The following is a 25,670-nucleotide window of genomic DNA, read 5'->3' as shown; positions in this document are numbered from 1 at the left end:
TTTTTAACTGGGGGATACATATCAACTCATAATAGACATGATTTCAATGGACTTTATAGAACTCTTGATGTTTAATAGCTGGAATTTATTTTTTAATAACAATGAAAGCGATGACTTCTTACTTGTTGAAAGAGAAAAGCATGCTAAAATTATTGGTTATTATGAAAACACAGTTCCACGGTACAGTTTGTCAGGTAAATGTAGTAATATATATCATTGTATAGTGTAATGTGATTGTAAAGATGTAATTATTCTTTACAATTCTGTTAATAAACATAAATAAAATTTTTTAGACTTTAAATCTCATTTACGCGTCACAAAGGAAATATTTGAGCTGCTTATAATTAAGCTAGGACCCAATTTGCTGCAAAGAACTGAATATCAAAAAATAATGCCATCAAAGCAAATAGCTATAGCCTTATGGATATTTAGCAATCAAGAAGTATATAGGTCAGTTTGTTAATCTTTATAAATGAAAAGCTTGTATAATTATGTATTGAAACCTAATTATTTTAGGACTGTTGCTGATCGATTTGGTCTGTCAAAGGACACGGTATGGAAATGCGTTTGGAACGTTGCATATGCTTTGCAAAATGTAGCTGCAAATTATATAAAATAGCCACAACGTAATGAACTTTTGCAGCAACAGAACGAGTTTCTTAATTTAAGCAATTTTCCTGGAGTTGTTGGGGCTATTGATGGCTCGCATATTCCGATTAGTGCTCCGAAGATTCATACCAATAGTTACGTGAATAGGAAAAAATTTCATTCTATATTATTACAAGGCATATGCGATGCTAATTTGAGATTTATTGATGTTTTTGTGGGATTATGCGGAAGTGTGCACGATGCACGAGTATGGTGATTAAGTCCCATCAAAGAAGCTGTAGACAATGATTTAGAAAGATATTTTCCAGAAAACACGCATCTTTTAGGAGATTCTGCATACCCTTTGTCAAACTATCTGTTAACTCCTTATCGTGATAATGGACATTTGAACGATATGCAACATAATTATAATACAAAATTATCTAAAACCCGTGTAGTTATTGAAAGAGCATTTGGAATGCTAAAAGGAAGGTTCAGGAAATTAAAATTTGTATATGTAAAAAACACTGAAATGATACCTTTACTTGTATTAGCCTGTTGTGTTTTACACAATTTCTGTATTGATAATGATGATATCTATGATTTTGATAATTATGAAGGTATAATTGTAGATGATTCCGGCGACTATGTTAATGTATTTGGAAATGGTAACGAAAAACGAGATGTTATTGCTAATTTATTATAATATATTGTTTTCTTATGATAAAAAAATTATATGGTTATATACAGGGTGTAACGAAACGACCGCATTATCTGGCAACTGGAGGTTCGGGGTGACAACCCGAGTGCACATGCAAAATTTCGTTCGAATCGTTCGAGGGGTTTAAAAGTTATTCGCGTTTAAAAATGTCCCTTTTTCGGTCCTTTTCGAACGACTTTAAAGGCACAATGCAGAGTAGAGAAAGTGAAGAAACAATAGACGAACACCCCGCGAGAAAGGAACAATTATCGATCGCGCGCTATGATACTTTTGCTATTTATTTCTTTAATTTGGCTATTAGATTAATTTCAAAATAGCCAAATCCTCTTCATTACAATTTCAATTCAATTCAGTACAAGTATCATTGACTGAATTGATGGAAAGAGCGAGTTGTCGCAATGAAACGGAAAGTATCAGAAGCTAAGATGTCGCGCTAGCGCACTGATTCACTAATAGGCGATGCATAAAGGCATTCTCTTCCTACTAACGAAGCTAAAGAGAATGATGTAAAATCAATGCATTGATGATAGAGAAAATGAGACTTACCGATTTAATGTTCACCATGTTCTTTTACACCGGAGTTGTTGGAAAAGCTTCAAACTGGCTCCTCGATGTTTTCCAGAAAGCACTATCACTGATTTTACTTTTAAACACTCGTGAATTTAATGAAATAGGTATTAACCTACGTTTTCTCACAACACTGCTTATTTTGACACTTTTCAACTATTTGAAGTAGGCTGACAGAGAGAGACACACAGAGAGAAAGAATAATCAATAATTAGTTTCGACCACTCATTATCAGCCTTCTTCACTTTGCTAACTTCTCCTCTCTCCACCGTTCCAACTATTTCACCTCAGAAACGTCTGTGTGTGAGTGTATAAAGACAAATGTATTAAATGAGATTTTCCGTTTTATCAATTTTCTGTTTGGAAATTTTTTATTTCTCAATTTCTACGTTTACTTAAATAAAATATAAGTGATTTTTTTATACATTTGAAGGTTTATTTAAAAAATACAATAATTTAAAGAATATAATAATTTAAAAAATACAACATATTAAAAAACTTTTATAAAAATAAAATAAAATTTTTGGCAGATATCGTGGCAGTGTATTATTGTAGTGGGGCAAATTAAGCAGCAACAGTTATAAATTATGCAAAACACTACGCAAAGTTATGACGTTTTAACGGCAAAGTAATCGCACAGTTAATTCAGCGATTTCAGACAACGGGATCGTGCCTGATCTGTAATGAAGGTGGAAGACCGAGAACATGCAAGCACATACAGGATTGAAGAAGAAATATTACAAATTAAAGAGCATCCTGAAAAAAGACAGCCCGATGTAGATCACATTTATGTATATCGAGTGTTGTGTGAAGATTCGCAACATCCGTACAAGACTGCGGCGTTCAAGAGCTGCGGCGCGTACGGATTATGGTGAAGCGAGTTGCCAAATATGAGTGGCTACTCGAAAATGAGAGTCAAGAGCCAGGATTCTGCAGAAGGATTATTCTCTCAGATGACAGCTAGTTCGACCATGAAGGAGTCTGCCAGGAACAATCTTTGCTGGAACGAGTGAATCCCCACGCAATACAACCTAGGGCGTTCCAGAAGCGATTCACAGCTTAAATTTGTGGAGAGGACTTTCCCGATCGGTTGACTGGAAAAATTTGCCAGAGTTTTTGAAGAGGTGCCATTGGACAGTAGAAGAGGCATGTGGTTTCAGCAGGATGGGATTTTGGACCATATTAACACAGTCGCGAGAGCAGCACTCGACGAAATCTTTCCACACAGGTGGAATAGGAAGATGAGGATCTATGGAGTGCCCCCACGATCATCGGTTCTTGATCCGCTTGATCTTTCTTGTGAGGCTAATTGAAGAATTCCCTCTACGACGACGCTGTTGATGACTAGAATGATTGGCGATCCGCTGGAATATAGCCCTGCTTGACAATCCAGAAGAAGTTGCTGGACTCCATGGTCAACTTATTAAGAAAAGCAGGCCATGCCTTCAAGTAAATGTCAGTTGTAAAAAGTTTTCTAGTTAATTACGAAAGAGAATGAATACAAATGTTAAAATAGCATACATTTAACTAATACTTACAGCAAATGCTCGAAATTTTGACCATTGACTTGAATGCATAGCCTCGCTCTTCTTAATAAGTTGGAGTGCATGGAGTCCAGCATTTCTTCAGAAATGTCTGCGAGGGCTATGTCCAGGCGTGCCGCCAAATCATCCGGGTCATCAACAATGCCTGTGTAGACGGAATTCTTCAAGTAGCCCCACAAGAAGAAATCAAGCGGATTTAGATCCGGTGATCTTGGGGGCCACTCCACAGGTCCTCGTCGTCCAATCCATCTATGTGGAAAAATATCATCCAGGGCTGCTCTCGCGACTCTGTGGTAATGTGGTGCAGCTCCATCTTGCTGAAACCACATGCCTCTTCTAATTTCCAATGGCACCTCTTCTAAAATCTCTGGCAACTCTGTTCTGAGGAACTGAGTATAAATTTCCCCAGTCAACCGATCGGGAATCACAACAGGACCTATCTGTAAAAATAGTTAAATTATTAACAATTTTTCGAAGAAAAAATAATATCCGTGAAATTTATCATCTTACCACATAGGTTCCTACAATTCCTCCCCACAAATTTATACTCCATTTTTTCTGGAATGCCCTAGGTTGTGTTGCATAGGGATTCACTCGATTCCAGCAATGATTGTTCCTGTTATTGAAGACTCCTTCATGGTCGAACTTGCTCTCATCTGAGAATAGGATTCTTCTGCTGAATCCTGGCTCTTGACTCTCCCTTTCGAGTAGCCACTGACAAAACGTAGTTCGTTTTGCATAATCCGTAGGCCGCAACTCTTGAACGCGGCAGATCTTGTACGGATGTTGTGAATCTTCCTTTAACACTCGGTATACAGACATGTGATCTACACCGAGCTGTCTTCCTACACTACGCGTACTTTTTTCAGGATGCTCTTCGAATATTTGTAATATTTCTTCTTCCATCCTTGGAGTGCGCGTTGTTCTCGGTCTTCCATCATCATTAGAGATGAGGCACGATCCCGTGTCCTTAAATCGCTGAATTAACCGTGCGATTACATTGCCGTCAGGATGCCGTCGCTCCGGGTAGCGTTCGGCATAATTTCTTATTGTTGCTGCTCGGTTTGCTCCACTACGATAATACACTTCCACGATATCTGCCATTTCACGCGGGGTATAATTCATTTTGTTTTTTTTTAGTACGTCTTATTACGTTCAGCTCTGTAATGCGACTAAAATTATTTAGTAACTAGGTAACAGTGATACTAGAAGTGACACAGTTACAGTCAAAAAATTATTTAGTATCCAAGTAACTTTGCGTTTTTAATTCATGTATGTACCCCCTCTACTAGACTGTTTAATCGACAGCGCCAAAATATTAAATTACTGCTAAGTAAGCGGTGGATTGCGCTTTCAAATGTTTTATGATTAAATTTTTTAAACAGAAAATTGATAAAACGGAAAATCTCATTTAATACATTTGTCTTTATACACTCACACACAGACGTTTCTGAGGTGAAATAGTTGGAACGGTGGAGAGAGAAGTTAGCAAAGTGAAGAAGGCTGATAATGAGTGGTCGAAACTAATTATTGATTATTCTTTCTCTCTGTGTGTCTCTCTCTGTCAGCCTACTTCAAATAGTTGAAAAGTGTCAAAATAAGCAGTGTTGTGAGAAAACGTAGGTTAATACCTATTTCATTAAATTCACGAGTGTTTAAAAGTAAAATCAGTGATAGTGCTTTCTGGAAAACATCGAGGAGCCAGTTTGAAGCTTTTCCAACAACTCCGGTGTAAAAGAACATGGTGAACATTAAATCGGTAAGTCTCATTTTCTCTATCATCAATGCATTGATTTTACATCATTCTCTTTAGCTTCGTTAGTAGGAAGAGAATGCCTTTATGCATCGCCTATTAGTGAATCAGTGCGCTAGCGCGACATCTTAGCTTCTGATACTTTCCGTTTCATTGCGACAACTCGCTCTTTCCATCAATTCAGTCAATGATACTTGTACTGAATTGAATTGAAATTGTAATGAAGAGGATTTGGCTATTTTGAAATTAATCTAATAGCCAAATTAAAGAAATAAATAGCAAAAGTATCATAGCGCGCGATCGATAATTGTTCCTTTCTCGCGGGGTGTTCGTCTATTGTTTCTTCACTTTCTCTACTCTGCATTGTGCCTTTAAAGTCGTTCGAAAAGGACCGAAAAAGGGACATTTTTAAACGCGAATAACTTTTAAACCCCTCGAACGATTCGAACGAAATTTTGCATGTGCACTCGGGTTGTCACCCCGAACCTCCAGTTGCCAGATAATGCGGTCGTTTCGTTACACCCTGTATACTCTTAATTGAATGAGATTTTTCTACACTTGTTGGTACGGATATTGGTTTTTCATTTTCATTCTATATAATTTGAGAAATACTCAACTTTTTCTTTAATATATTAACAGAATGCTTGAAAAGGTGAATAATTTAAGAAGCAATAATACAATTATAGATCAGTTTTACATTATACTTTATTTATATCAATAAAAACATGGAAATATGAAAAGAAACGTATTTTTGAAATTTCAACATATTATATAAAATATCAATAAACTTTTGCACAAAGTACTAATATATATCATTCTTAAAGCTATTTCAACTACTTACAGTCTTCAATTATGCTTAATTCTTTAGCAAATACGTTGGTATTACATTTTCATTAAAAAATCATCAAATATGCAAACAAAATCATAAACTTCTTGTTATTTTAACAAATAATTTTAAGTATTTTATAAACTTTAACACAATACTGTAATGTAATTCTTAAAGATACTTTAAAAAGTTTTATATTAAAAATAATGTAAATAACTTACAATTTAATTACTTCATTATTGTCTTTTATCTAAATTTTTCTCCAATACATGTATAAACTTTTCCTGCATTTTCATATTCTCTCGATGATGAATTTCTGTTTGTTCCAACAGTTTTTCTTGAAAAGTTGAAGCACGAGTTCTTTTACGTCTCATTGGAGCAGCAATTGATGCACTTGATTTCGGATGAGCTGTATTGTGCGAAGAAGCCTGAGTGTTCTCTTTATTGGGATTATCCATAGTTAATAACTCTGATTCTTGAAGCACTTGAAATCCTGATAAATTTGATGCTAATGAAACAGGTCTTATTTCTGGCGTTACATTCAATATTTCATCCATTGACTCAAAGTATTCCCATTCAATTCTACTATTTCCTGTACTATTGTGAAGGTCTTTCACAGATCTATATTTCTGTTTTAAATTTTTCCATTTTGTGAAGCATTGATCCTCGGTAAAGTTGTAGCCTCTTTTTGCCATATTTCCTGCAATTTCTTTCCAAATTTTTTGCTGATTGAAGTTTCTATTAATTAATCGCAACATATTTTGTCCCATTTCGTCGATTAATAACTTTACACATTCTCTGCTCCACCTTTTCTTCGAGCATTCTAAAAAATTGTATTTAAAGGTTAATATAATTTATTCTCTAAATAATTTAAATAAATTCAATTTAAGTTAACCTACCATCAATTTGATCCTGCTGATCATGCATTACAAATTTGAAATAAGAAACGTTTTTTTCATAAAGAAATTTACTACAAGATGATATTATTAGATACGAGGTTCCATTTCCACATAAATATGTTTCATAACTTATCCAAATAGATATCAATATATGTACCCTATAAGGAGAGATAAGCATTACTTCTCATGGAATGCAGTAAAAGCATATTAGGATATTAAATCATCACTTACGCAGTAAAATTTGGTATACTTTTCCAAATGTATGTCAGAAGGTATATCTGAAAAGTGTCAGGAGATACACAGAAGTTAACGCAGCCGAAGCTTATCCTGTATATCTTTTATATGTAACCTGCATTAAAAAGAGAATTACTTTCATCTAATGGAGTAGTTGTATCGGGAATAAGAATTTACTTACGCAGCTTTCTTCCAGATTCTTATATACGTATTCTCTTACTACATTAGATTTATCCTGCAAAGAGTGAAGTAAAATTACTTCTTTGGCTACGCAACAATTAATATTGTTTAATAAAAATTGTACTTACAACATTTTAAATTTAAACCCACTTTTCGTCTTTATATCTTAGCATCCTCAATTTCTCCATTATGAGTTCAATCGGCTCAATTCAATCCAGTCCGGATTAATCCTGTCCGCCAAAGACACGCAGGATCATCCTAGGGATTTTTCTCTTTCGCGTGTGGCAGTGGTATCACTGCTGTCCAATCCGAAATAATAGGTCTGTTTTTGTTGCCCGCACTTTCTACACTTTTGTGTAAAATGTAGAGAAAATTGTTCGAGTTGTCGGAAGTGATGTCAGAACCGACTGTTTTCGTTGCAAGTGTAGGTAGTTCGAGAGCTACACTTTCCACACCTGCTTTTCAGTAAGGTGACGAGTGTAACTAAACATGGCGAACCCCGGGAGAATAAAACCAACAAATGGATATTTAAATAAAGATGAAAATAATTGTTTTATCATCGAAGATAATGGAAATATTAAATGCTTTACAGAAGGTAAATATAATAGAAAAAAATAGTGTTATATTGTTTTCACGCCTTGTATACAGTTAATAAACATTATTAATAATATATATAGTTTTAATAATTAAGATTTGAATAAAACTTTTGTAGAAATATAAATTGGTATTTTATAGATGGTGTTTCATTTCAAATAAAATACGCAGATATAGATTTTAATAATGAAAATATTATATGTGAAGTTAATGGACACAAGGTCATAATCAATTTAAAAAAATCAATTGATTCAGAATGCATAAAGAGCATAGATCATTTTTCATGGACTGAAGAAAACACAAAATTGTTTTTAGATTTATACAAAACTAAAAGGAAATTAGTATTAGAAAGGAAATTGAAAAGCTATAAAGTTTTGTGGAAAATAATTGCTGCGGATATGAATACACATAATTATAATGTAACCCCCTTACAGGTGGAGAATAAGTTTAAAACTCTAGAAAGAGCATATAAAAATATTGTAAATAATAACAGAAAAACTGGGAGAGGAAGGATGACATGTAGTTTTGAAGCTGAAATGACAGAAATATTTCAAAACAAGCATAACATATTTCCTACAGCAATATCAGGAAGAAATGGCTTATTTTTACAGCCTAAAAGCAAAGAAAATAGTAGTACAGAAACTATGGGATTAGGTCAATTAGAAAATGAGGAAGAAGACGTTGATATACGATTATTAAATGAAATACCAAGTTCATCAAATAATTCCAATCAACCTGAAACGGCAAAGAAAAATCCAAGAAAGAGAAAAACAGTTGAATATTTAAATAGGTTTCAAAATACAATTGACCAATATATTGAAGAATCAAAGAATGATAAAAAACCAATTATAGAAATTCAGCAAAATATTTTACAAGAGTATACAAATATAAACATTTTGCAAAAAGAAATTAAGAATGTTGAAGAAGAAAAATTAAAAGAAATAAGAGAACAAAGAAAAGAGAAAAATGATTTATTAAAAACTATCGTTCATATTTTAAAAAATAATAATAATTAAAATCATTAGTATTAGTTATATTTAGTATAGAATTTTTTGTAGTAATTAGTAGCATGCCCAATGAGATAATAATGCAGAAATAAATATGTCAAATATATTTTAGGTTATATTATTATGTAAAAGCAAACATTGAAAACAAAAACGTTTACTGCAATGCTGTCTTATATAGAATCTTAAGATATGGTGGTTTTTGTTACAAGCTATTTTATAATTTTAAAGCAATAATATTGTTAAAGAATTTGTAAAAGAAAACTGTTAAGTTAAAATGTAATTTTATAAACCATTTATTTCATATTTTAAAACAGTATTATGTACAGTTTTGATTTAAGATTTTATTAACCTAAGGCTTTATTAAAATAAATACCTATTTTGTATAACTCAAATCTATATATATATATATATATATATATATAGATTTATTTTCCCAGTAAACTTTATCTTCACCTTAATAATTGTCTACAAAGTTCATCTCTTAAATTTCGTGCAGTTTCACTTGCAGTTCTGTGATTTTCTACAAAATCGATGCTGTGTTCTGAAACATCCGAATAAACATTATCAGGCAGTGGCTCAAAGAGCGCAACGTCATCATTATTTGCTGAGTTGTGTAGTACACAAGCAGCATGTATAATTTTTACCATTCTTTCTATATTTTTTAATTTTAAATGGTATAATTGTCTAAACCTTTGTTTCAATAAGTTAAACGCATTTTCTACGACAATTCGGCAAGAACTTAACATTTTATTAAAATTAATTTGTGCTCGTGTTAAGTGACCATTGTCTCTGTACGGAACAATTAATTCAGGAATAAGTGGATAAGCACTGTCACCTAATAAATATGAACCATCTGAAAAATATTGGACGATTAATATATCTTATAATGTTTTTATAGATTTCAATACAAATGTTACCTGTACATAGTTCTTGTAAGCAGTCATTAACTGGAGATTCACGAAATACCCTCGCATCATGTACTGATCCGGGATACCCTACTAAAACATCAATAAATTTTTTGTTTTTATTTACTACTCCTTGCATATGAATAGAATAACTTTGTTTTCTATTAATATATGATTCTGCATCTTCATTAGGTCTATCTAATCTGATGTGCATACCATCTATGGCCCCTGATTGTGTAAAAAGTTAAACCGAAATTAGAAATTGAATTCTCATAAGAATATATTTAAAATAATTAGATTACATACCTATTACACCAGGAAATTTTTTTTCTTGAAGAAAATATTGCTTGTTATTCTTTTTTCTTCCTCAGTAGGAAATCGTATGACATTATTTGCATTTTCTAGTAGACAATCGGTTACTCTACTTATTATCAAATATAAGCAGCTTATAGAGATTCCAAAGCGATCTGCAACATCACGGTAAGAGGATGCCTCATGCCCAAGAAACCACAAGTAGGTTAATAAATGCTTTTCTGCATTAATTGGTAGATACCCTGCGTGCTCTGTAAAATTAGTATATAAGTATATAAATGCTAATAAAAGTTTAGTTGTATTTAATTTATATTTGATGTAATTATAAATTATTTGAGTACATACCTTGAAGTGATGAAAATATTGTACTGACTTCAAATTTGGATATTAGGTCGTATGTTAAATTGCGTGACAAACGAAAATGCATTATAAAATCAGCTTCATTATATAAATGTACTACATTATCAATATAATTAATAACTTTAAAATGTGTGGTCCGTTGAATACTGTAATGCACTACAGTGGATATGATTTGTTAATTTGTACATGCTAAAACATAATAAAACTTGCAATAGCAAATAGGGCTTGCAAAAAGTGTTTAATATTATTCAATTTAAATTAAACCAATAAAACTTGATACTTGATTAGATCCTAAAAGCTTTTTTAGCATTCATAACAACTATTGTTTTTAAATTATTGTTAAATAAAAAGACTTATATTTCCTTACAGTTTCTTGTAATTTGTGAATTTAATGGTGAAACAGTTTTTCTCATTGCAACAAAATTTGGGCAACTTAGTACCAATAAGAATAATTATAATTAAAATTACCATTTAAATCTATTGTAACAGGCGGCGAAAGTTTTGGGAATATTTTCGTTGAATCTTCATCATCATCGCTGATGCAATCTGACAAAATACTCGCGATTATTGACATTGTCATTTTTGCAATTAATAGAAATACTTTAATTAGTCCTTTCCACAAATGTCTTAACACTCCATGAGCTATGATACCCTCTTACCAGTGTTGCCAGAAAGTAGACCGTCGGTCTACAGAATTTCCCCCTCCACTTACCACCACAGATGCAGGCTCGCTTGCGTGAGCCATCCCCGCTTCTACCGCTGCTCGATGGTCACGAACACAAGTAGAAGCGTCCGTACATGTGTCGACTGGCTTCGCTCGCTCTCGCCTATCCTCAGATTAAAGAGAGAGCGGAGATACTTTCTCGGACCTCTCTGTCTTTCTCGCTGTTAGCGTCTAGCAGAAGTTCGAGGCAAAATCTTTCCGCTTCGCTTTGCCGAAAATCTACGAATATTTTATGTTATTTACATTTGCAGCCTAATGCCTTTATACATGTTTTTCAGCATTTTATATAAGCATTGACTTATTTAAATCAATAATAAATTAAGGAAATGCGTATTTGATATATAATAATTATTTTAACTACAATTTCATCGTTATATTTCGCTTATTTCCGTAAAAGCTGCATTTCATTAATTTATTATTGATTTTCGTAAGTCAATGGTCATTAAAAAAAAATTTAATTTTAAAAAAAAAAAAGTAATCGGCAGGAATCGAACCCGGATCCACGAATCGCCACGCGGTTACCTTACCGCCTAGACCACAAAGCTTCTTCGGTGCACGGTAGGCAGAAAGTCTTCTTAAGGACATGAAATCTTCTTTTGCACCGTATAAATAAACGAGCAACCGACAGCTTTATTCATTATTATTCTGTCATAATGGTACAAAAATTAAAGAATAATTAAATATTGAATAGTTTTCAAAAGCTGTTCCAATAGCCAAGGACGGAAACTACGAGCGTTTATTATATTTATCTTCGTTCTTGGCTATTGGAACAGCTTTTGAAAACTATTCAATATATAATTATTCTTTAATTTTTGTACCATTATGACAGAATAATAATGAATAAAGCTGTCGGTTGCTCGATTATTTATACGGTTCAAAAGAAGATTTCAAGTCCTTAAGAAGACTTTCTGCCTACGGTGCACCGAAGAAGCTTTGTGGTCTAGGCGGTAAGGTAACCGCGTGGCGATTCGTGGATCCGGGTTCGATTCCTGCCGATTACTTTTTTTTTTTTTAAGATTAAATTTTTTTTTAATGACCATTGACTTACTAAAATCAATAATAAATTAATGAAATGCAGATTTTATGGAAATAAGCGAAATATAACGATGAAATTGTAGTTAAAATAATTATTATATATCAAATACGCATTTCCTTAATTTATTATTGATTTAAATAAGTCAATGCTTATATAAAATGCTGAAAAACATGTATAAAGGCATTAGGCTGCAAATGTAAATAACATAAAATATTCGTAGATTTTCGGCAAAGCGAAGCGGAAAGATTTTGCCTCGAACTTCTGCTAGACGCTAACAGCGAGAAAGACAGAGAGGTCCGAGAAAGTATCTCCGCTCTCTTTTTAATCCGAGGATAGGCGAGAGCGAGCGAAGCCAGTCGACACATGTACGGACGCTTCTACTTGTGTTCGTGACCATCGAGCAGCGGTAGAAGCGAGGATGCCTCACGCAAACGAGCCTGCATCTGTGGTGGTAAGTGGAGGGGGAAATTCTGTAGACCGACGGTCTACTTTCTGGCAACACTGCCTCTTACACTCATTGTATGTATTCTTTCGTTGTTTCCTTTAGGGCGAAAACACACGAATCGACGTAAGTGAATCAGTGGACGTAACATGAACTTAGTTGAAGGCACACGAAAACTTAAGCATCAACGGACATATTGCAGCGGAAAAATATTGTCCATCTAGCGCACTGACTCACATTAAAATTAAATTAATTTCTAGTATACGTACAATCTATATTGTAAGTAATATTTCAATAAAAAAGTATAAAATAAGAATTTAATTTATTTATGGTTTTACATATGCTATAACACAATAAAACATTATGATCACTACAATTTCTCGTTTTAGGTTACAAATTGAAAAATACAGAATGTATTGTTATTTTAAAATATGACAATTAAAATTATTGACTTGGGAAATATACATTCTATTAGACCAAAATGCTAGGATTTCTGCCAAATGAATACTGTGAAGAATTTGTGCAAAACATATTGATTATTGCATTTTAACTTTGCAGAATGTGCTTCTTCAACAAGAGTTGTTTGTAATATTATTAGTTTTTTCACTGAGAAATTAATTTTATACCGATATGGATAATTGCAGTAGTTTGTGTAATGAGGACAGTATTCTTTTCTTTTTAATGACTTTTTGGTCAGCATTGGGGATTTTGTATTTAAGAAAAACGAAACAGAAAAGATGGATCCATAGAAGATGGCTGATTAGCCCAATAAACATGAAAAGAGTTGCAAAAGGGGACTATAATAATCTGTTCGCTGAACTAAAGGAAAATCCAGACGGCTTCTACCGTTATACCAGAATGACTTTAGTTCATTTTAAAAAATTATTGAAAATAACTGAAGTGCATTTGCAAAAATGTAATTGGCGAGCATTTTCTCCTGAATTCAAATTATTAATTGCTATAAGGTATGTCTATATTTGTATATATTATAATGCATATATATATAAGATATTTCAATATATTGTTTTTAAAAATATGTTTCTAGATATCTTGCTACTGGTAATTCACCTAACACTATTGCTCTAGCTTTTAGAGTCGGTGAGTCGACCGTACGAAAAATTGTTAAAGAGGTTTGTACAGTAATAATACAATGTTTACAACCAAAGTATCTCTTTGCACCCAGTGAAGATGATTGGAAAAAATGTGCCGACGGTTTTTGGGAAAAATGGAATCTACCGAATTGTGTGGGTTCCATTGATGGAAAGCACATTCGTATACGCGCCCCACCTAATTCAGGAAGTTTATACTTCAACTACAAGAAGTATTTTAGCATCATTTTGATGGCTGTTGCCGATCATTTATATAGGTTCACCTTAGTAGATATAGGAGCATTTGGGGGTAAGCAATAATAATTCAATGTGTCAGGCAAAATTGTAGAAACGTGAATTTATATAATTTACAGGTATGAATGATGCAGGTGTTTTTAGTAAATCGAATATAGGGATTAATTTGCAAAATGAACAACTCCATTTACCACATGAAGAAATATGTCTTCCTAACAGCCAGTTGAAAACGTGGTATTATTTTGTAGCAGATGATGCTTTTAAACTATCGCCTAGAGTGATGAAGCCTTATTCAAAACAGAATCTTACGTACGACGAGAAAATTTTTAATTACAGAGTTTCACGAGCCCGGCGTACAGTAGAAAGCGCTTTTGGCATTCTGTCTAATAAATGGAAAATCCTTCATACTGCCATTACAGTTCTTCCGGAAACTGCAGATTTAATTGTAAACGCATCAGTGTGTTTACATAATTATGTCTTAAAAGAGGAGCAAAAAATGGGAGTTAAACGTTACAGTATTAACGTCAGTAATGAGTCAAGTTACCCACTGGATCAAGTAAGTAATAAAATCAATTATAATAGGTGTACAAAATTATTAATTATTTTGTACATATTTTAGAATCCACCCTGGATGACAGTTCCTAATGGAAACTTTCAAATATTAAATGAAATTCATGTATTGTCTGGTGAAAGACAAAGAACTAATTTAAAACTGTTTTTTAAATCTAAAGAGGGTCAGGTGGAATGGCAAGATGAGTATGTTAAAAGAGGTACTTATATGGATAAATGAATAAAAAAACATATTGAAAATTTGTAACTACTTTCCTTTTTGTCACATAATTTTTAAGCAATCAATCCTAATCAAAGAAAAATTTTGATTAATAAATTTTTAATATAACACACAATACTTATTAGTAATGAAAACATTTTTCAATAATATATTTTTAAAGTTAGTTTTAACCAATGATTGTGTTCCACTGTATTTTCATAAATTAAAAAAAGTGTTGTATTAAAAGATCAATTGAGGTGAAAAATGAATATAGCAGAATAAATTAAGTTTTAATACCATTGGTTTATTTGAATTTATATTAACCATTAATAATCATGTAAGTACAGCATGTTAGATATTCAATATAAAACAATTTTTAAAGTAAAAATTATATCGAATAAATAAAAATATAATCTTCCATTCGAAAAATATAGAATCTTACGAAAAATGTATAATTTCTTATAATAAATGCACATCACCCTTGAGATCCTTGTATTCTTCTCAAAATAAAAATACGTCGAATAAATAAGAATATGAACTTCCATTAAAGAAAAATGCATGACGATTAAAAAAAAGTACACATTAGTGCATAGATCGCTTTTGTACTATAGGTGTGTATATTGTTATCACATTGCATTCATTGTAGCTCTAGTCTTATTTGGTATAATAAATACTAAGTATGCGTAAAGAAAAAAAATAGTAAATTTCAAATGAATTATTAATACTCTGTAACGTAAAGAAAGAAGTATTATAATTTAAATATTTTCTGAAATTGGTGATATCAACGCATCCATTATCATCTTCTTTCTAAGCAGTTTTTCTTTCTCGGAGAAAGAATCAAATTGCAATTTTAAATACTGTAGAAAAGCATCATCAACATTGCATGTTTCAGTTCTCTTATTTTCCATGTAGGATGACATTGCTTGACCCATTTGTAACAATGTATTTTCCAGAGTTTTCGTTTTCTCTATTTCGCGTTTCTTCATTCTGTTTGGAATATGTCCCTTGTTTAACAAATAATTGTTTTCAACATTCGGCTTACTTAAGGTTTCATTTTCTTTATCTTTGTCTGTATTCAGAATATCAGATTCCATATCACAAAGTTCATTATTTTTATCAATATTCATATTAAAACTCGGGATTTCAGAATTTGTGTAGGTTCTAAAAAAAATTTAATCAAAATATATATTTACAATTTTAAAAAAACTATTTTACCTTCTTCCTTTTACTACTTTATCCAAAAATGAAAGATGAGCCAAGTAACGAAAGGAACTACGCTTAAGTGTTCCGCTTCCACTTTTACAATCTTTCAAAACTCTTCTTTTTTCTTTATTATATTGCTCCCGAAGAGACTTGCACCTCTTTTGGCAATATTCAGGAGTATACATACCATCTAAAATTAAAAGAAGATACTACAGAAGCATTGTTATTAATGCTTGTAATAAAATAATATATGAAACAACTGAAATACGTAATCTCTAGTCTAATTTATAATTGATATAATAACCTTTCTGCATATCAGTCATTATCCTAGATATTTCTGTCCATGCATTAGTTTTCATAATTATATCTTTAAAATTTCTATTTTGTTTATCGTACAAAAAAGATCTTTCTTTGTATAAGTCTATTAGGAGCTCATCACCATCTTTTACAATATTATTATGCTCGACAACGTCGTTACTTACTATAGGCTCATCAGGATCATCATTATCATCGTAATAATAGCTGCAATAGTCTGTGTGATCCATATCTCTATAAATTTTAAATCAAAATAAGGAAAATATAGATATTAGATAACAATGTTACATAAAAATTATCAAATTGACATTTCAAAAAGTGCAATCACTTTTGTATACAGTGTAAATTAAGAAACTTTTTATAAACAATGTTTAGCTGTGCAAAGAAATTAAGAAATATTAATTACAATTGTAACTGACGATACCGTTTTAAGCACCTAGGGAAAAGGAAAAAGTGCAGATGCTGGCATACACAAGCATATGGAAAATTGACATAAACCAACAAGTTCGATGCTATTATACAAAAGTTTTTCCTAGTTTGCCAGATATGCCGATATGCTGATATTAAAAACAACTCTTGTTGAAGAAACACATTCTGCAAAGTTAAAATGCAATAATCAATATGTTTTGCACAAATTCTTCACAGTATTCATTTGGCAGAAATCCTAGCATTTTGGTCTAATAGAATGTATTTTTCCCAAGTCAATAATTTTAATTGTCATATTTTAAAATAACAATATATTCTGTATTTTTCAATCTGTAACCTAAAATGAGAAATTGTAGTGATCATAATGTTTTATTGTGTTATAGCATATGTAAAACCATAAATAAATTAAATACTTATTTTATACTTTTTTATTGAAATATTACTTACAATATAGATTGTACGTATACTAGAAATTAATTTAATTTTAATGTGAGTCAGTGCGCTAGATGGACAATATTTTTCCGCTGCAATAAGTCCGTTGATGCTTAAGTTTTCGTGTGCCTTCAACTAAGTTCATGTTACGTCCACTGATTCACTTACGTCGATTCGTGTGTTTCCGCCCTTACAAAGCTACACTTTCTATGCTCAAAATACACTCCCTAAAAATTACTAGGGTTTCGGAGTGTAACGGGTGAGGCAACAAAAACAGACCTAATCACAATCCGATTACTAAACGTAAACATCCACTGTTCAAAACTGAAAATGACCGCCACTAATGGCCTGCAAGATTTTTTTGATGCGTTTAGGAACCATACTTCCTCATGGATTTTTCCCCGCCTGGACCAAGGTTGCCAAGTGTAGTACTTTCGGTACTACCGTAGTACATACCAAGGTTGCCAAGTCCGCCATCTTGAATAGTACTACGCTCTATAGTAAGTGAATTTTGATATAAGGAATGCAGACTGCACAAAGTATACTGCCAGCGGAAATACGTCAGTAGCCATCTTAAATGCAGAACGTAATATATCAAAAATTATATATATTATATTCACAGCCTGTCACCGTGAACGGCGTGAACGAAGACAAATGTTTATTATACGGAAAAATAAAGTGTAATAAAGAAATAAGGAGTAGTGACAGCTTTGATCTATCTGAGAGCTGATGTACTTATGGTATAAGTGAATAAATAAAATAAAAATGCTTTTCCTAAATTGATTTTTAATTTTGATAAGCTGGTCAAATGTAGCCATTAATTAATTAGATTTGGTAATAAATACAAAAAATGCGTTTTATTATAACAAATGAGTTGAGGTAAAATAAACTCAATGTTTTTATATTAATTTGTTAACAAATGCATTTTTTATTTATTATTGAGTCCAATAAGTTAACGGTTATTAAAAAAAAAATTCTTTGTAATGAAACAAAAATGAAAAAATCTTAATCTTCACCAAGACTCGAACACGAGCCCACCGCATGATAAACGGCAACCTTACCGCCTGCGCTACAGGGGGGTTATTCTTGAAAAGATGGCACTAGATGTCGTATACGATATATTGATTTCAAACTGAAATAGTATTCTTGAACACATTCCGTATACTACACACTCTCTCGTATGCAGAGTTTTTCGAAGGATTTATCTCGAATGGGGTTTAAGTACACGAAATAGAATTTTCGCATTCGACAAAAATACATGATACAATAAGTGTTGCACGAACTATACTTATGATTTCATATGTATTTTAAATTTTTAGTCTTGTTATCTATAGAAGACAATCATTTAAGTACAGAAATTAGTTAAATAAAATAAGCATCAAAATGTTTATATATATTTAATAAGCAGATGTATTTTATAGTGTGTAAAATATAGTATAATAACCTAAATAAACTTAACGTTTTTCTTGTTTCTATTTTATATTAAATATTATTTTAAATTTTTTGCAGATTTTATAAAAGAAAAATATTAAATCTACCTGTTAAATATGGATTTTGCCTTAACACACGCAATAAGGTTGAGACTAGAAGATTTAGAAAACTGTAATAATGGTCCACGTTTTCATGAAAGAATAGATGCATTTGATGGACTCAGTGAGGAAAAATTTATAAAATTATTCAGACTTAATAAGAAATGTACATTTCGCTTATGTGATATAATTGAGCAAAATTCTTCTCAACAAAGTAGATCTTCATCATTAGATACCAAAGTAAAAGTAAATTAGTACATCATAATAGCAATAATTTGAATAGTTCTTTTGAGCAAATATTAAACACTTCAAATCTTTTAGGTACTTACTGCATTACGGTTTCTTACATCAGGAAGTTACCAAATGTGTGTTGGGAATAATATTAATATGGCAATAAGTCAGTCATCGGTTAGCCGGTGTATTCATGAAGTCATTAATATTTTAAACTTGCCAGAAATTTTTAGTGAATGGGTACATTTTCCAAATAACATTGAAAAACTGACGGAGCTTCGTAATAAGTATAATTCATTTCACTATAGATTTACTAGGAATATTAGGTAACATTTAAAATAATTATATTTTTAAATTTCTTAATATATATATATATTTAAAGATTTTGGGTAAGGCATCGTTTCCCTGAAGCAATTGGATGCATTGATTGTACACACGTGGCGATTATTGCACCTCCAAAAAGTGATGAATTAAATCCAGAACACATTTATGTGAATAGAAAGGGATACCACTCCATTAATGTTCAATTAGTAATTAGGAAATCTATATCTTTTTAATAACTATTTCACTAAATTTGGTAATATATAGGTTCAATTTTAGATATGTGACACCGATCTGCGAATTTTAAATGTTAATGCTCGGTATCCTGGTAGTACACATGATTCTTTTATCTGGAATAACAGCAATGTAAAACTACTAATGTAAAATATTTACACAAGAGGTTATAAATTCGCTTTGCTCGGTAAACGTTAAAACACTATAGATATATGTATTAAAATAACTATTAATTTACATTGCTACACTACAAAAATTTTGGCTGACCCTAAGATATTCGTAAGCTGTAACTAAATCAAAATCTGTAACGTAAGTTGGGCGCCAGGTTCCCGAAAGAACCACTGTACTGTAGTGACTGCAAAATACTGTATTCGTCAAACTAAAATGCCAACTAGCTCAGTGAATATAAGAGTAGGATTGCGGAAGCGGAGAGTGGGTGAGTTCCTGAAACGTGAAATGCAAAAGGATTTGGCAGTTCGGGTCAAATCACTACATACTATATTCGATAATAAAGTGTCTATATTTCCAAAAAGACATTGCTGTATTTGTCAGACTTCATAGCGCATAGATCGTTATTCGTATTCTACAAAACTATAACTCGAAATGGCGTAGAAAACGGTTTTCCGGAGTGCTCGGGATCAATCCAACGAATTTCTTCACTAAACAACTAACTAATCAAATAAAGGCCTACCCAAGGCAGGTGTTTCTCCTGCGACCTTTTAACTAAACGAAACTATACTCTCGCGAAGAGAACCGAACGGAGTAGCTCTTTCTGGGAGAATTCACCTCCGGGGTTCCTTCTGACGAGAAAACGAACTGTATTACCACGAGGTGATCGAGCGAGGTAGCTCCTTTCGGGGAGAATTCGACCTCGGGATGCACCCCTGGTTAAACGCGACGAACTGTACGAAACGTAACTGAAATTCGAAACTGAACGAATATCCCGGTCACTCTTTATACCCGAATTCGACCCATCAACTATACTGTAAGCGCATAACCAATTTCTCGGAAAATACAATACTTTAATACGACATTATATACACGGTAAACGATAAAAGGACTTAACGTAAGTTATAGATCAAAACTATGTACATTTCATATCCGAAAACCCAAAGACGACGGTGTCCTTGAATTACTAGCGAATCTCAAAGTTTCTCGATATTAGACTATTGTTCCAATTTCTCATTTATGTCCCTAATTCCCAATCCACGCACTTTGGGAGTATGTTTAACTCGTAATTCGTGGTTTTTGACGATTTCACGGCTATTAAGCGCGTTTTCCGAAGTTTACTCGTGATATAAGGATTTCTAGGAGCTGGGACTCCCGCTAACCTTTTCCGTTGGAGCTGGAGAACGACGGCTGAGCAGAATAAAGCAGAGCAGAGCAGAGCGGAGCGGCGTCGAGCAGGGCAGAGCAGAGCAGATCGGAGCAGAGCAGATCGGAGCAGAGCAGAGCAGAGCAGGGCAGAGCAGGACAGCGCAGAGCAGCGTCGAGCAGAGCAGAGCAGGGCAGAGCAGATCGGAGCAGAGCAGAGCAGAGCAGGGCAGAGCAGAGCAGGACAGCGCAGAGCAGCGTCGAGCAGAGCAGAGCAGGGCAGAGCAGATCGGAGCAGAGTAGAGCAGAGCAGGGCAGAGCCGAGTAGAGCGGAGTCGAGTAGCTTCCACACTTTTCACTTGCTACGATGCGAGTCTTCAATTTCCGAGTTGCTAAGATCGCGACTGATCTTCTTCAGGACTAGATAACGAGTGTCGCAAAAATCGGGAGACACCAGCAACGAGCTGTTGGTCCCCTATCCCCAACCTTTCGTAATGCTAAATCTAATTGGCGGAGCCGATTAAGCTATTGGTACCACCAATCAGATCCAAGGTCCGACTTCTTCCGAAAATTCAACTTGAATATTCGGGAGCCGCGGAAGGCCGTAGTTCGTTAGACCCATTTAACATACGACTTATGGGCCACGATCGTTACTTTACTTTATGACCTATCAATCACCGAACGTTATACGGTATTTCCGATGATAGGTAGGCCAAGCGTATAGGACATGATATTATGGCCTTGATAATATGACCATAATATGTCTCAATGTTCTATAGATAGATATATATATATCTTTTTAGTGAACATGTACTATCTTAAAATAGTACATGGTCACAACATTATTATAGTATATAATTTTCTATGTCATTTTTAGGTGATTCTGGGTATGTTCAAAGGCCTTGGATGATGACACCTTTGTTGACTGAAAATAGTAATGCTATTCAACGCTATAACGAACGACAAATGAGCACAAGATCACTAATTGAACAATGTAATGGACTTTTAAAAGCTAGATTTCGTTGTTTATTACGACATAGAGTCCTACATTATCATCCTACCGTTTGTTCCAAAATAATTAATGCATGCGTTTGCCTACATAATATGTGCATAAGTGAAAATATACCAATTTTAAGTTTTGAAGAAGAAAATGAATTATTGGATTTTGGAATGTACGATATGGCTGAATACAGAGAAATACAAAACAATAGAAATACGGAGTTGACAGCTGGAAGAAGAGCACGTATGAGAATTATTCAAAGATTTTTTTCATAATATATTACTTTATTCCATTCTCTAGTGTATGAACAATTGTAATATACTTTAAATAAAAGAATATGAAACTTAAATGAAAGTATTACATATAAGTAGTAACATTTCTTAATATTACAAAATACAATCTTATAAAAATTTTAGACATCTTAAAAAGACTTATAAAATATTTTTACTTTTACACGTATTTACTTCTAATATCACATCTCGACAAGTTAAGCCCAAAAATACTATTCTTATATAAATATGTAACGACTAGCAACATAAGTATTCAATACATATAATATATATATATATATATATATATATATATGCATGACAAACAAAAACAAAATATAAATCTTCAAACTGGTTAGGAATTTAAGTACAAATTCAGTAAACTATCCTGTCAATATATTGATAATAACATATCCCTTAATGTAATTTTAGAATTAAAAGAAAAATATTTAAAATCCAAAAACTTCAACTATTCTTCGAGTTTATGCTGCACAAAAATCTTTAAGATATTTACAAGTTTTTCTTTAGCTGCAACTTCCCGCTCTTTAAGAGATATTTCATAATCATAGAGTTTTAACTTTTTAGTATAATATGCCTTACGGCTTTCACAATCTTCCTCACTAATGCGTATTAGTTGTTCGCTATCTTTTATAGATTTTTCGTATTTACTGCAAGTTCTCTTCACTGCTTTGATAGGAGCTTTATTCTGCATTACAACTTCCAAGTCTTTATTTGGTACTCTGTCTTCTATAACTTCTAAAATTTCATTGTTTATTGTAGTTTCCATTTCATTATTCCAATCCTAAAAATATAAATTTGCTGTCAATATTCATAAAGTTTATCATACATATATTCTACTTGTAATGTATGGATATACAGTTAAACTCACAAAATCTATGGCTGATTCTGTCGTGGATGCAATACCTACTATTGCAGTGGAGCTAATAAGAGCAAGTATGCTTTTATCCGATTCATTAAGTTCTTGTGTAGTAGCTGGTCCACCACCAGTACCTTTAGCGTAATTTTTAATGTTAGTACTTTTTACTTTTGCTTGACTCTTCATATCATGCCAAGACTGTAAGAAGAATATCTATCACATTTTTTATTTGTTTAAAATGCATAATAGGTACAATATTTAGGCTAATATTTAACACACCTTTCGCCACTTATCCCATGGCTTATTAGCACCTGGAATTTGGTTTAATAAAGCTGCAATTTCTTCCCACAAATTTCTTGCTTTTGTGTGAGTAAACTCTTTTGAAAATTTACCGCTTTGTAACTCGGGATGTTTTTCCATAAAATCTATTGAAATAAACCAAAAAAAGTGCTACATATATTTTTTAAATGTTTTCCAATAATTTATATGTGAATAAGATTTACGAATACTACGTTACCCACTAACAGCTTCTTTTGTTCCTCATTAATATATTTATTTTCACTGGTCATAATTCTTTTTTTAATTTCAATATTAAACCCTCTAATGGCTCTAATGTAGTATGTAATAAAGTTAAATAAACGGTCACACATAGAATTGTCCATATATAAGTGGAATATAATATGCTCCATATGAATGTATAGTACGTGTCAAAATGATTAATTCTATTGGCTATTAAACTGTAACGAATATCGGCAACACTGTGTAAATATCGCATTCGACTTTCGTCGTATGATATATTTCGAATAGCTGTCAAGAATACTATTACGAATCCGTATACGATATTCATCGTCCGACAATTCTCGAATGTGAATAAAGTCGAGTGAATTCAAGAATAACCCCCCAGGCGGGGAAAAATCCATTGGGAAGTATGGTTCCTAAACGCATCAAAAAAATCTTGCAGGCCATTAATAGCGGTCATTGTACACAGTGGGAAATTGAATCGTGTGTGCTTTTAACTATAGTGTAGTATATCATTTTCCATGTTAAATTACAGAGTGAAACCAGAGATGAAACGGGAGATTGCTCATGCGAGGTCCCGAGCAGCGTTGCCAAGTCCGCCATGTTGGAAGATACTACGCTGTATAGTTTGTTGGCGAGAATTGAATATACACTGTTCAAAACTGAATCATGTACAGGTATAGTTTCTGCTTCCCTATACTATCTTGTAGCAAAAATGCTTCTCGCAAAATTGATTCATGTCCATCTCAACTCCTCTATACTATCTTATAGCAAAAATTTAAAGACAACAGCAGACGAAACGCGACATCGACAAATATGAAGATGACGTTTTGGACTTAGTGAAAGCATTATCCAAAAAGCATATTATTTATTTTGGAAACGTAGGGATGTCGAAAAATGGAATGGAAAATAATGCAAATATGGTGCGTATATAAAATATTATTGATCAAGTATAAAAGGGAAGAGATCGGATGTAATTTTCAGCCTATATAGAGAAAAAAGCATCAGATAAGTATCGGGAGCAGCAAGTCAGAAGAAAGATTAATTTAACAAAGCAAAATATTCTTTAATCTTTCTTTTGATTTACTGCTCCCGATACTTATCTGATGCTTTTTTCTCTTTATAGGCTGAAAATTACATCCGATCTCTTCCCTTTTATACTTGATCAATAATATTATATATATGCACCATATTTGCATTATTTTCCATTCCATTTTTCGACATCCCTACGTTTCCAACATAAATAATATGCTTTTTGGATAATGCTTTTACTAAGTCCAAAACGTCATCTTCATATTTGTCGATGTCGCGTTTCGTCTGCTGTTGTCTTTAAATTTTTGCTATAAGATAGTATAGAGGAGTTGAGATGGACATGAATCAATTTTGCGAGAAGCATTTTTGCTACAAGATAGTATAGGGAAGCAGAAACTATACCTGTACATGATTCAGTTTTGAACAGTGTACCACGCAAAATGTATAGTAAGTGTGATTCACAGAGAAGAAACGAAGTATAGTGTTTTAGGTATAATAAGCTCTCAGTGCTTTCGGACGTGTTTTGGCCATTAATCTTGCGTCGCGGCGTTGTGTAGTTAGAATCAGAGGGGCGAGGGGATTTCTAGGGAGTTTGTCCGTAGCTGTCAAATGGCGCGATTAACCCTCAATTTTATATCATCAACAAAAATAATATTTTCGGAAAACGATTGTGGAAAAGAAGGAAGGATTTTAATAAATAACAGAGAAGACAAAATATATCAGATGAGTATAAATTAATTAAAAAAATGAAAATTATTGTGAATTTTTAAGAAAATATTTTGTGGTTATTTTTTTTTTTTTGTTACAGTTGAAATCCGGTTATGATGACTTTCAATTAAGGAAAAAAGTAATTACAGACCAATAAATGAAAAAGTATTAATACATTAAGCATTTCTGTACGGCCCAGTCATTTCAATAATTGTGACTTAATGTTATAATAGTGAATGTGTAAGCGATTAGTGCATATACAACAAACTCTTATTGTAAATTGAATAATCTTGTATGACAATGTTTTAATTGCTATTATTTTAAATTAAAGCTAGTTTAATTAACATATTTTTATTTCATCCCTTTCTCAAAATTCTAAACACACATGGTAATTATCTATTCTTGTAGTAGTCATATATTCGTTAAATTACATACAAAATTACAACTGTTTTATAT

General features: G+C 32.6%; 6 protein-coding genes and 2 pseudogenes across 6 annotated transcripts; 5 read left to right on the top strand and 3 right to left on the bottom strand.

Annotated features, from left to right (window-relative positions):
• The first annotated feature begins 37 nt into the window (after positions 1-37).
• LOC136774854 (putative nuclease HARBI1) lies at positions 38-1,294 on the top strand. Its single transcript, XM_066729334.1, has 5 exons — positions 38-194; positions 294-450; positions 517-553; positions 644-839; positions 936-1,294. The coding sequence occupies exons 1-5, from the start codon at positions 38-40 to the stop codon at positions 1,292-1,294; spliced, it is 906 nt and encodes a 301-aa protein (XP_066585431.1).
• Positions 1,295-6,235: 4,941 nt separating this feature from the next.
• LOC136774852 (uncharacterized) lies at positions 6,236-6,926 on the bottom strand. Its single transcript, XM_066729333.1, has 2 exons — positions 6,899-6,926; positions 6,236-6,822 (listed from the first exon to the last, which is right to left on the bottom strand). Exons 1-2 carry the CDS (start codon positions 6,924-6,926, stop codon positions 6,236-6,238), a joined length of 615 nt encoding a protein of 204 aa, XP_066585430.1.
• Positions 6,927-7,801: 875 nt separating this feature from the next.
• On the top strand, positions 7,802-9,261 carry LOC136774851 (uncharacterized). Its single transcript, XM_066729332.1, has 3 exons — positions 7,802-7,907; positions 8,048-8,783; positions 9,228-9,261. The coding sequence occupies exons 1-3, from the start codon at positions 7,802-7,804 to the stop codon at positions 9,259-9,261; spliced, it is 876 nt and encodes a 291-aa protein (XP_066585429.1).
• A 101-nt stretch (positions 9,262-9,362) lies between these two features.
• Positions 9,363-10,557, bottom strand: LOC136774850 (putative nuclease HARBI1; annotated as a pseudogene).
• Positions 10,558-13,466: 2,909 nt separating this feature from the next.
• Positions 13,467-14,825, top strand: LOC136774849 (uncharacterized). The gene is made up of 4 exons (XM_066729331.1): positions 13,467-13,657; positions 13,738-14,090; positions 14,155-14,591; positions 14,655-14,825. The coding sequence occupies exons 1-4, from the start codon at positions 13,467-13,469 to the stop codon at positions 14,823-14,825; spliced, it is 1,152 nt and encodes a 383-aa protein (XP_066585428.1).
• Positions 14,826-18,727: 3,902 nt separating this feature from the next.
• LOC136774848 (putative nuclease HARBI1) lies at positions 18,728-19,497 on the top strand. The gene is made up of 3 exons (XM_066729329.1): positions 18,728-18,955; positions 19,031-19,227; positions 19,323-19,497. The coding sequence occupies exons 1-3, from the start codon at positions 18,728-18,730 to the stop codon at positions 19,495-19,497; spliced, it is 600 nt and encodes a 199-aa protein (XP_066585426.1).
• Positions 19,498-19,568: 71 nt separating this feature from the next.
• Positions 19,569-22,084, top strand: LOC136774847 (putative nuclease HARBI1; annotated as a pseudogene).
• Positions 22,085-22,547: 463 nt separating this feature from the next.
• Positions 22,548-23,524, bottom strand: LOC136774846 (uncharacterized). Its single transcript, XM_066729328.1, has 4 exons — positions 23,473-23,524; positions 23,235-23,380; positions 22,968-23,153; positions 22,548-22,880 (listed from the first exon to the last, which is right to left on the bottom strand). Exons 1-4 carry the CDS (start codon positions 23,522-23,524, stop codon positions 22,548-22,550), a joined length of 717 nt encoding a protein of 238 aa, XP_066585425.1.
• Between the last annotated feature and the right edge of the window lie 2,146 nt (positions 23,525-25,670).

The sequence above is a fragment of the Prorops nasuta genome, unplaced genomic scaffold (genome assembly GCF_024137725.1).
Source record: "Prorops nasuta isolate Cenicafe-Biocafe unplaced genomic scaffold, Cenicafe_Pnas_1.2 PNAS00007, whole genome shotgun sequence".
NCBI lineage: Eukaryota > Metazoa > Arthropoda > Insecta > Hymenoptera > Bethylidae > Prorops > Prorops nasuta.
Note: the sequence above shows the minus strand (reverse complement) of the source record. Positions and strands in the feature narration are given on the sequence as shown.